At 51.4% G+C, this 12,482-nt stretch overlaps 1 protein-coding gene across 2 annotated transcripts in view; it reads left to right on the forward strand.

Annotated features, from left to right (window-relative positions):
- Positions 1-748: 748 nt before the first annotated feature.
- Positions 749-12,482, forward strand: part of ELL (elongation factor for RNA polymerase II) — a 49,032-nt gene continuing 37,298 nt past the window's right edge. Inside the window, exon 1 of one of the 2 annotated variants that reach the window (XM_083483844.1) lies at positions 749-1,059. In XM_083483844.1, the coding sequence (XP_083339970.1) occupies positions 853-1,059 (207 nt within the window). In that variant the 5' untranslated portion in view covers positions 749-852. The remainder of the gene's footprint in view (positions 1,060-12,482) is intronic. The other variant, XM_083483843.1, reaches the window with a different exon arrangement.

Raw genomic sequence — 12,482 nt, forward strand, 5'->3', positions numbered from 1 at the left:
GACTTGATAATCAGAAGGTCGGCGGTTCGAATCCCCACGATGGGGTGAGCTCCCGTTGCTCGGTCCCTGTTCCTGCCAACCTAGCAGTTCGAAAGCACGTCAAAGTGCAAGTAGATAAATAGGTACCACTCTGGCGGGAAGGTAAACGGCGTTTCCGTGCGCTGCTCTGGTTCGCCAGAAGCGGCTTAGTCCTGCTGGCCACATGACCCGGAAGCTGTACACCGTCTCCCTCGGCCAATAAAGCGAGATGAGCGCCACAACCCCAGAGTCGGCCACGACTGGACCTAATGGTCAGGGGTCCCTTTACCTCTACCTTACTGGTTTATTATTGTTTATACTCTGCCCATCTGGCTGGGTTTCCCCAGCCACTCTGGGCGGCTTCCAGCAAGATATTAAAATACAACAATTCATCAAATATTAAATATAATTTAGTATTAAATATTATTTATCATTTCCCCCCAATTTTTTTTTATTGGTTTTCACAGCATTATAAACAAACACATAAAAGAAACAAACATACACCATAACCTTATTAAAAATTACAATTATTCAATAATTAATATTTATTATTATTATTATTATTATTATTATTATTATTATTATTATTATTATTATTATTGTGATCATCATTATTTATTATTATTATTATGTTGTAGAAGACAGCATGCCCTCCCCTCCCTTAGTTTAACCCAGCGTGGGATAGAGAGAGGGGGGAGAACATGTGGGGACTACGTTTCCCGGCGTGCTTCGCGGCTGCGCGATGACGCCACGGGGGGCGGAGCGAGCGCCGGAGGTTCTCCGCGCGAGGGTCAGGCGGAGGGCGTGGAAGGCGTGGCGCCGCATAATCTAGGCATGAGGGGGCGTGACCGGGCGCCTCCGCCGCTGCCTCCGCCGCCGCCTCCTCCTCCCTCGGCGGAGGTTCCCAAGATGGCGGCGCTGGCGGAGGGGGGCTACGCGCTGTCGTGCGGGCGGCTCGGCCGCGGCACCCGCGTCTCCGTCTTCCACGTCAAGCTCACCGACTCGGCCCTGCGCGCCTTCGAGGCCTACCAGGGGCGCAAGGTGGGTGGTCGCGGGGGGGGAGGGGAGGGGGCGGGGCTTCTGTGGGGGGGAGGGGAGGCACGACCCCCCCTATATATATAGGCCTTGGGGGGGGGCCCCCACCATCACACACATACCCTCTCCTCGTGTTATTATGATGGACGGGGGAGGAAAAGGCCACCCCCTCATTAATATGGGGAGCACCCCCTTTTTAAATAGAGGACCCCCTTTTTAAATAGAGTCCCCCACCACACACACTCCCTCTCCTTCTGTCATTATAATGGACGGGGGAGGAAAAGGCCACCCCCTCCTCATTAATATGGGGAGCACCCCCTTTTTAAAAAAACAGATGACCCCCCCTTTTTAAATAGAGTCCCCCACCACACACACTCCCTCTCCTCCTGTCATTATAATGGACGGGGGAGGAAAAGGCCACCCCCCTCATTAATGTGGGGAGCACCCCCTTTTTAAATAGAGTCCCCCCACACTCTCTCTCCCTCTCCTCGTGTCATTATAATAGACAGGGGAGGAAAAGGCCACCCCCTCCTCATTAATGTGGGGAGCACCCCTTTTTTAAAAAGAGGTGTTCATTAATATGGGGAGCACCCCCTGTTTAAAAGAGAGGTGTTCATTAGTATGGGGAGACCCCCTGTTTATAAAAGAGGTGTTCATTAGTATGGGGAGACCCCCTGTTTAAAAAAGAGGTGTTCATTAGTATGGGGAGACCCCCTGTTTAAAAGAGAGGAGTTCATTAATATGGGGAGACCCCCTGTTTAAAAAAGAGGTGTTCGATAATATGGGGAGCACCCTTTTTTAAAAGAGAGGTGTTCATTAATATGGGGAGCACCCCCTTTCTCATCATAACTGGGGGAGAGGGAAGCGGTACCCCCCGCTCCACACACACTCCTCATTAACAGGAGAGGAGGACCCCTACTTCATGTATAGTGGGGGACCCCTGTTAAGGTAGGGAAGGGAAGGGGGACCCCCACTTTGTCACTAGAAAGGAGCATCTCCTTAAAAACAAAACAAAACTGGACTCCCCTTTTTAATAGAGTTCCCTTCCTCATAATTGGGGGAGAGGGAAGGGAGACTCCCCTCCACACCTATTGATAGAAGAGAAGGACCCCCACCTCATGTGTAGAGGGAAGGGAAGGGGGAACCCCACTTTGCCACTAGAGAGTAGCCTCCCCCCTCCATGAAAAGGGGACCCCCCTGCACACACTCTCCTCATTAATAGGAAAGGAGGACCCCCGCTTCTTCTGTAGTGGGGAACCCCCAGTAAGGTAGGGAGGAGGGTACCCGCTCAATTCATCACTTCATGCCTGCCCCCTCCTTGATGTAGGGGAGAGGAAAGGAGCCCCCCTTATCAGTAGAGTGGGGGGCATTGTAATGGGGGGGAGCGAAGGAGAACCCTCCCCTCATTAGAGAAGGGCCTGGGGAGAGACACCCCTATATATTTACAGAGGGAGGACTGTCTCTTATCACCTATGGAGACCCCCCTCTTATAATGGGGGAAGGAAAAGGGGACAGCCCCCCACCTTATGAACAGGCAAGAGAGGACTGAGACCCTTATTAGTATGGGGAAAGGGGGGGAGAGGGACCCCCACATCAATAAACGCCCCTTTTCTTATAACAAGGGGGTGGAAAAGAGGAGAGAAGTATAATGAGTGAAAGAAAGGTGGTCCCCCTCATTGTTTAGATAGGGAGGGGACAGTGAACCCCACTTTTTTAAATGGGGTCATCAGAGGTGGGAGCCCTCTATTTCATAAATATGGGGGGGGGAAGATGAGAAGTGGCTCCCGCCCTCAAACCATGTTGGCACAAGATCCCCTACACTGAATGACATGGACCCCCCTTCAAATATATTATGGGTTAGAGGGGGTGGCTGCGGGATTGGGGAGACCGATCCTTCCCCCCCAAAAAGGTGAGTCTGAGAAGTGGATTTTGTCCCCCTCCCTCCGTCGGCTCTTCCAAAATTAGTCTGAATAAGCGTGGAACACCCCCCCCTTTCATAATTGTGTGGGAAGGGGAGGTTGTTGGATGAAGTGGGGGTCCCTTCTTCTCCCCTTCCGCAAAAGGGCCATTTTGTAGTGTGATTTCTTCTTCTCCCTACCCCCCACCTCCGGAAAAAGTAACCTGGAAAAGGAGGAAGTTGATGGAGGAGAGTTTGGGGAGGGGGGAGGAGGAGGAGGTGTGTCCTTGGGGTGTGGTGAAATGAGGAAAGACAGAACTCCCCCTCCAAAAAATAAAAAAATAGGCTACTATTGTGAGAAGCGCCCCCCCCATACACAATGAAAGAGGCCTGGATACAAACAGATCCATGTTTTTATAATTATGAATGGAGGTGACTTGGGTTTTTTTTTGGGGGGGGAGAGATGTGACTGTTATAGGACTAAGGAAACAGAGACAGAACTGTCCCCTCCACTAAGCACCTGTCTCTAAAGATTCCCCCCCCCCAAAAAAAAATGGGGACCTGGAAAAAGAAGGGAACCCCCCTCCCCATTTTCATAGGGGAGCTGTGTATTATTAGAGCATGATGTGGAAAGGCAGATTTACAAACCCGCCCCCCAATGTCCCAGCAGAAAATTGGGAGGATGAGCCCATAGACTGGGTATACCTCTCCCCCCCCCCCTTTAAATATACCAGTTTGGGTGGTGAGTTATGGGCCTGACTTTGCAATGTCTCAGGCTACAAGGAGTTCTCTGTTCTCGCCCGAATAAGACCAGTGAGCCTGTCCCAGACAGATATTGGGATGGGGGTAGATGAACAGGGCAACAGCCCCCCACCCCGTTTATAGTACAATCCTAGGCCTGCCTACTCCAAAGTAACCCCTACAGAGTTCTATAGCTCTTCCTCCCGGAAAACAGGTCTAGCATTGGCAAGCTTTGAGCGTCTTATTTGTGCCTCTTTCTTCTTCCCGCCCCCCCAACCCAAAAAAAGTCTGCCTTCTGAATGAGAGAAGCCCACTAGTAAGTATTGTACTGGAAAGACTTAAGGTGGAGGTTTTAAATCAATACCCCCCCAATAATAATAATAATAGTAAGGCACAGCTGAGTGGGGTTCGGACTAAAGACAGGCCCCTCAAATTTATGGAGAATCCCTTATATGTGGGGAGGGGAGTTTAAAGGAGGTTTAATGCCCCCCTCCCAAAAAAACCCAGAGCTCAAACCCCCGCCCCCCCCAAGAATGCCATGTCAATCAAAGAGTGGGTCAATTTGGAAAGGGGAGAGAATTTTGGAGGTGTTTTGTAACGACTGACCCCCTCCAACAGCTTTTAAGAAATAAGTGGTTTTTCCCAAACCCCAGAGCTCTTTACTTTTAATCCATCGTTCGCCACCAATTGCGGCATCCATTTGAGTAACCCGCGCGAAGAGACCCATTTCCCGGTGGCAGGAAAATCAGGGTGCGTGCTTGCTGGACCCATCAATCTTCCTGCTAAGCGGGGGGGCACCCCGCTTTCTTTGACACGTGGGGCTAGGCTTGGGAAATGAGGGGCTCGGGGAATGGGGCGGGTGCTCTGTGTGGGGTGCCCCATGCTTAGGGGGAAGCTTAGAGCTTTGTGTCCTTAGCTATGTTGTATTGCGGGCCTCCGTATCACACAGGACTCTTCGGCTTGATAACAGAACACAGCCAGCAGGTTCTTGTCGCCTATTTTCCAGCCCCTCTCTCTCCCCCTGCCCCCAAAATCTGGAGTTTTGGAGAGAGAGGAAGTCGATATTCGGCATCAGTTACAGAACCAGCTCACCACCCACCTAATCTCTCCTTCCCACCTCCAGCCTGAGAGTCCTGTGTAGCCCGGAAGCTTGCATCCTGCCTTTCTGACCCCCAGCCCCTACCCCCAAGCTGTGCGACAGGTTGAGGCCCGTTCGGGGCTTGCTTTCCAGGCTTTCTCAGGGCGGCGGGGGCAGCCAGTCCCTTTCCCCCTGGCGAAAACCCTTGGCACCCAGCTGCTTGAGTCTGAGTGTTTGTGCTCATTCTAGGGCGCCACCTCTGAATTGACTTCAAAGGCTCAGGAGGGGAGGGCTTGTCTCTCGCTTGCGTCGTGGGGCGAAGGATGGGGCGAGTCTGGCTTGTTGGGCGACCTGGTGAGGGACACGCCAAGCCTGGATTTCCTGGAGGGTTGCCAAACAATCCTCCGGATGTGCTCTTGTGGCGGCTCGGCGGGTGTGCGAATGTTTTGAAACACTCCCTGGCCTCTTAAGACGGACTCGAGTTTTTCAGCGAGATATAAAAAGTTTCCGCTCAGCCGGGACTCCTGAAAAATCAAATATTCTGGGGTTGTTTTTTTCCTTTTTAAAGGGCACATTTCCCCTTGCCCGATCCGAGGCTGCCTGCCTGCTTCCCTTCCCTCCCTCTGAGTTGGGCCGGCAGGAACCAGGAGAAGCAAACCTGTTTATCGTTGGCAACCTCAGCCTCCGGTGAGGGCAAATTGGGACTGCGTCCCGGACTCTATTTTTAACATAGGGTGTTGGTTACACGGCAAGGGCCTCAGCCGAGGGCAGGAGGAGGGTTTGTGCTAATTACACACTGGATGGCATGGCTGCTGCTGCTGCTGCTTCTTCTTCGTTACAGCAATTGCTTGCTAATGAGTGTTTATCAGCTGCAAGAGAAAGCAGAGCGAGGTTGCAGAAGGCTGCTTTCCTCTGCAACCCCGGAACGTGACTTGCTTGCCTGTGCAGTTTATTTTTCGGTGGGATGCATGTAAAATGAACAGGCCCGTTTTCGTAATGGGGACAAGTGTGGGATCCCACCCCCCCTCCAACACACAAACCTTAAAATGAAATCGCAGGTGTGTATTGAACGAGTGGGTGCAGAACGCCCGCTCTCTGGAGACCAAGGAAATGGGGTCGTTCTGCTGTTCTCAGCCTGTTTTGAGGCCCCCTGGGTGGAGCCAAATCGTTGCTTAGGAATCAGCAACCCCGGTGTCCGGCGTTAGAAATTAGCCAGGAGCCAGGCGCGCTTTGCTACTGGCGAGGGGTCCGTTTGCGACCGCGTGGCGAGCACAGTTTAAAAACCTCTCCCTTAGTCCATTTTTAGTGCCATTTCCATTTCCGCTGTGTGTGTTTCTCCTTCTTGCTAGTGAATTGTTGCAAAATAGGGTTGCTTGTACGTCCGAAATTCCCCGGACATACCCAAAATACTGCAGCCGGAAGTAGTGTCTGGGCGAAAATCGGCTAAAATAGCTCAAAAACGGCATTTATTATTTTAGTCCAACCCCCTGGCAAACAGACATTCTGTGGTAGCGACCGTAACCTAGATTTTTTCTGAGTTTCTAACGCTGGAAGGGACTTTATAACCTCTCAAACCTCTGGCCGCACTGGCCCACTATCACACAGATTTTGCAGGGTCTCGAATCCACACCCTTGCTCCTGGGGTTTGAGGAATCAGGCCTGTCCAGCCCAGAACCTTCCTGTCTTCGCAGTGGCCCACCGCGATGCCCTCAATGGGAAGCCCACTGGTAGGATTCAAGAGCAGCAGCCTTCTCCTGCTCTTGTTCGCCACCAAGGTAGACCTGCTCTGTCCATGGAGGCTCTGTTGGGAATCCACACTCCCACCGTGAAGCTCATTGGGTGACCTGGAGTCAGTCACAACCTCTTGATCTACCTTGCAGGATCATTGCAGTGATGAACTGAGGAGGGGGCTGAACCACGGAGAAAACGGTGGGAGATCAGCCCAACAAATAAGCTCTTCTGCTGACTTGCTTAAGAAAGCTGGAGGGGCCAGCTTGATGGAGATGTCAGCACCCAGAGATCCCCACGTAGTCGCAACTGGACCTGCGCCAGTCGCAAAACGCCCCTTGGCGCCCGGCTAATTTCTAACACCGGGAGAAAGCTGCTGCTGCCACCTCCTACTCGAGGGTTTGCCTTTGGAGCGCTGTGAGGACAGGAGGCTGGGCTTAGATAGGCCTCCTTTGGGTCGGATCCAGCAGCCGAGCTCTTATATGAACATGTGGTCTCAATCGGACCCGTGCCCATTGCAAAACGCGCCTGGCGCCTGGCTAACCACGAGCCTGCGAGGCAGGGCAGGCTGAGAGCGAGTGGCCAGGGAGCTACTGTGTCCGAGTGCGTCGACTCGAACCCTGGTCTCCCACAGGTCCTGAGCGCAGCATCCTCGCTAGTCGGCCACACTCTCTCACGCCTAAAAGCCTGTTGCAACCCAAGGCCCGCTGTCAAAGCCGAAGCAGCTGGGTTGGTTGTGACACTCCAAAGTGAGTTGGCCCACATACTCCCAGCTGGGCCTCTTTTCCTGGGGACAGCCATCCCAGGATGACTAGCGGCTGGGCGGAGAGGAGATCAGGTTAGGAAATCCCGGCACCTGATCTTACTTTGTGTGTGAGAGAGAGAGGGAAAGAAAGAGCACAGCTCATAATAATAATAAAAATAATTTTTAATTTATACCCCTGCCCTTCCCAGTTCAAAAACCGGGCTCAGGGCGGCTAACAACAAATTTAAAACAATTATAAAAGCGGCATAAAATACAATATAAAAACGTGAATAAAAATCAAAATCATTTAGATAATCCCCTGGGCTAGCTGGCTGAATTGGTCCTACTTGGGCCAGCGAGGAGGCCGGGGGAGAATTAGCTGTGGGGTCTCAGAGCGGGTGATCTTCATAAAAGGAGAGGGGAAGGGAAATTAAATATCAGGCTGGATTCAGATTAAAGGCCAGGCGGAATAGCTCTGTCTTACAGGCCCTGCGGAAGAAGGTTAAATCCTGCAGGGCCCTGGTCTCTTGGGACAGAGCATTCCACCGGGTCGGAGCCATCACTGAGAAGGCCCTGGCCCTGGTGGAGGATAGTCTGACTTCCTTAGGGCCCGGTGACCTCTAAACTATGGTTATTCATGGACCTTAAGGCCAGGAGAGGCGGTCCCATAAATACGAGGGCCCTAAGGCACAGCTCAGCAGCCTTTCTGTGGAAGCTCCTGGGTCTGAGCTGGGTTCAGGGAAAGGCGACCCTGTGAATGTCCCTGAGACCTGCAGGTATAGGGCAGGATATAGATTCACTAAATAATAATAACTCACTAGGGGGATGGAGCAGACTTACAAGCTACAGCATTTGTGGGTTGTTGTTGTTGATGATGGGAGCATATAAAATAAGGCATGGCATAAAGAAAATGAGTCGAGATTATTTCCCTCCCTCCGTCGTAACGCTAGAACTCAAGGACATCCCGTGAATTTCTCTGGAGCGTTTTCCTTGCCGGAGTCATGGAATTGTTGTGTTGGAATTGACCGTGAGGGTCATTTAGTTCTTCCTGTGCAGGAATATGAGGTCAGGCCTCTGGCGGCTCTCTCAGGTGCAAATTGCCGTCTCGTATTTTTCCATGGACATTGCCAGGATTGAACCAGGCGCTCTCTGCGTGCGAAACAGGTGGTCCGCCCTGTGTTTTTTAAAAACAAACAAGCAAAAACCCCTATCTCTTGTCCTGCTTTGCAAATTTGCTCCTCTTAAGTTACTAGGTAAAGGTAAAGGGACCCCTGACCATTAGGTCCAGTCGTGGCCGACTCTGGGGTTGCTGCGCTCATCTCGCTTTATTGGCCGAGGGAGCCGGCGTACAGCTTCCGGGTCATGTGGCCAGCATGACTGAGCCGCTTCTGGAGAACCAGAGCAGTGCACGGAAACGCCGTTTACCTTCCCGCCGGAGCGGTACCTATTTATCTACTTGCACTTTGACGTGCTTTCGAACTGCTAGGTGGGCAGGAGCAGGGACCGAGCAACGGGAGCTCACCCCGTCATCGCGGGGACTCGAACCGCTGACCTTCTGATCGGCAAGTCCTAGGCTCTGTGGTTTTTCAGCAGGGGACCAGTCCACTGTCCCTTAGACCTTGTGGGGTGGCCGGACTAGATTTTGAAAAAATAAATAAAAAATGAACAAATTCCTGTGCCTCACAAATAACCCAGAGATGCATTTTAAATTAAAAGCACACATTCCGCTCATGTCAAAACACCAGGCAGGCCCCACAAATAACCCAGAGATGCATTTTAAATCAAAGGACACATTCTACTCATGTAAAAACACGCTGATTCCTGGACCGTCCGCAGGCTGGATTTAGAAGGCAATTGGGCCGGATCCGGCTCCCTGGCCCTAGTTTGCCTGCCCATGTGCTAGACCATTGTTGTGCCTCGATGAGCCAGCAAACCAAAGTTCAATCAAGATAAAACTATTGCCTAGATCGGATGACTGGTAAATCGCCTGCTTTGGGTGGGGTTGCACTTCCTCTGAAGGAACAGGTTCGTAGCTTGAGGGTCCTCCTGGATCCTTTGCTGTCACTCGAGGCTCAGGTGGCCTCAATGGCACAAAGCGCCTTCCATCAGCTTCGGCTGGTGGCCCAGCTACGCCCCTATCTGGACCAGGATAGCCTAACTACTGTCGTCTATGCTCTGGTAACCTCAGGGTTAGATTGCTGCAATGCGTTCTACGTAGGGCTGCTTCTGAAGACGGTTTGGAAACTTCAGCCGCTGCAGAATTTAGCGGCTGTGTCACTCCCCAGGCAGCAAGACGGTTTGAGCACATTGCACCGATCCTGGGCTGCCGGTTCTGGGCCCGATCCAAAGTGCTGGTGTTGACCTATAAAACTAACCCGATATATAACTGATAATCAGTCATGGTCAGTCCATCATTTGAAAAACAAGGCTTGCCCCAAAAACGACATTTCGCTTTGGTGGCGGAAACCTGGGTCTCGGGAGCCATTGGGCGCCTAGCTTATATATCTTTGGGTATGTTTTTAAGTTAACATCTTACATTACAAACCTGACAGTACCAAACTATCGAAGGCTTTTCACCAAAGCCAGACTAAATGCCTTTCCTTCTGCAGTGTTGGCTGGCAGGTTGAGAGGAGTTCCCTACCAGGACAGACTTTGCTCGTGTGCTCAAGACATCGATTCCATAAAACTTATTTTGTTGCACTGTGCAAAATATGAGCAAGCCAGGGCTGAAGTGATATTACCCTCGCTGGTACCTTTCCCGGGAAAATCAGAGGCTCGCTATGTCAGGTTCCTATTGGAAGACCGGACAAACGCTAGAACATTAGCAGTGGCCAAGTTTTTATCGGTGGTCGCAAGAACCAATGATCCCTATATTCTGAACAAAATGCTTGTTTAACCTGGAGGTAGGCTGCATGGATTGTGTATTGCTTTGTAATGATTTGTTGGGTCTCTGGACTGTAATAAAGACTGATGATGATATATTTTGGAGTTTCAAACTCTGGCAGCAGTGCTTCTGAATACCAGTCGCTGGAAGCCGCGGGAGGGGAGACTGACCTTGTATTCGAATCCTGATTGCGGGTTTCCTATTGGGAGATCTGGTTGGCTACTGTGAGACCAGGATGTGAGGCCTGGACAGACCAGTGGCCTGTATTTGTGTATTTCAGCAGTCGGAGTGGAGTTGGGGGACCAGAATATGAACGCCAAGTATTACTAGAAGGGAAGGTTGGATCTTGCGTTCTAGGCATAGCTGTCAACTTACAGATTTGAAAATAAGGGACCGGCAGCCTTGAAAATAAGGGACCAGCAGCCAAAATAAGGGACCTGCAGCCTCACCTGTTCCAGGCACTCCAGTCTTCCTGTCCTCCTGCAGTCTGGTCAGACTCATGCTGGTCGCTTCGAGAACACTGTCCAACCAACTTTGTAACCAGAGGTTCAACTGAATAGAATCTGAATCACATGCACCACAAGGCCTATGCAGCCTCAACTTAAGATGGCTCCCCGGCCTGGCTTTGCACTGCAAAGTTTGCAGCAGCACGTGCAACAAAATGACGCCCAGCATTCAAAAACCCCCTCAGCTTGCATTAACTAGCCACACACAAGGCATGCAAGCTCCACCACCCCCGTCATTCTTAGAGTCCTTATTGGGTGAGCAACACAGCCAAGCAACACAGTTGGAGCCTCCCTCCTCCCTGGCCGGCAGGGAGGGAGGGAGAGGAGCTGCTTCCTTTGAAATTTAAGGGACATCATTTAAGGGACATCCATCAATAAGGGACAGCAGCGGGAAATGGCGCTGGAATAAGGGACTGTCCCTTCAAATATGGGACACTTGACAGCTATGGTTCCAGGAACGCTGAGCCTCCTTCCCTAGCCGCAAAAGAGCCCCTCCAACCCAGTCGGAATCTGAGCATTTCTCCCCGAAGATTTTTGGAATTATTGCCTGTGAAATTTACCTCTGAAAGGAATACAGTTGCTATGGGATTCAGCAGCAAATCAGAAGGCTGTTGTGTTATCTCTCCCTTCCTCTCCCCGAGCACACATGGCAGGTGGCGGTTGGAAGAGAGGTAAGCGAAAGATGCGGATATTTTGGGTAGGTTGGGTTGTAAGCTACTTAAATTTTATTTTGGGGAGCAGTGAGAAGGCTTGGCTTTTAAGGGCTTCCTGGAAAGTGGTTCGGTCAGCTGCGTTTGTCCCGCCGGTTGTGTTTTGCAGCCCCATAGCAAAACTCTTGAAGGGAAGCAGGAGGCGCTGTGGGTTAAACCACAGAGCCTAGGACTTGCCGATCAGAAGGTTGGCGGTTCGAATCCCCGCAATGACGGGGTGAGCTCCCGTTGCTCAGTCCCTGCTCCTGCCAACCTAGCAGTTCGAAAGCACGTCCAAGTGCAAGTAGATAAATAGGTACCACTCTGGCGGGAAGGTAAACGGCGTTTCCGTGCGCTGCTCTGGTTCGCCAGAAGCGGCTTAGTCATGTTGGCCCCATGACTCGGAAGCTGTACGCCGGCTCCCTCGGCCAATAAAGTGAGATGAGCGCAGCAACCCCCGAGTTGGTCACGACTGGACCTAATGGTCAGGGGTCCCTTTACCTTTACCTTTTAGCAAAATTCTTAATCCACTTCTGACACCCTGTTGCACTAGGGGCGTTGATGTTGCGGCAATGGCCCCTGACATGGGTGACTTTGCCCGTGTTTGAAATTAGCCAGGCGCCAGGCGCGCTTTGTGTACTGTGTGAATGCAGTCCGGGGCTGAATCCCCACTTAGGTCACACCCTGGCCTCTCCTGGGGTCCAGCACTCTAACCATTGCCCCTCACTGCCTTGCATGCACGCATCACACCTCAGCAGGACCAATGGAGCGGCTTAAAATGCCCAGGTAAAGTTTCAACCTGTCCTGGAGAGCATCTCTCGAGAACCTTTGATTGTTGGACTAGGCACCTGCCTCATAGGAAAACCAAAAAAGCTCGTTCCTATGGAATCGCATGCAACACACAAAAAATGTGTTGCTTGGTCATACAGGTGAAACTCGAAAAATTAGAATATCGTGGAAAAGTTCATTTCAGGAATTCAACTTGCATGGTGAAACTAATATATGAGATCGACTCGTGACATGCAAAGCGAGATGTGCTTCTGCTTCTCAGAGGTCCAATCTTGCTCGCTTTGCAATCCTTCTTTTGCTGATTTCCTTGAACATTCTAATTTTCTGAGATGGTTAATTTGGGGTTTTCACCAGCTGTGCGCCATGATTATC

This window comes from Podarcis liolepis (genome assembly GCF_965112155.1).
Source record: "Podarcis liolepis genome assembly, chromosome: 18".
Classification (NCBI taxonomy): Eukaryota; Metazoa; Chordata; class Lepidosauria; order Squamata; family Lacertidae; genus Podarcis; species Podarcis liolepis.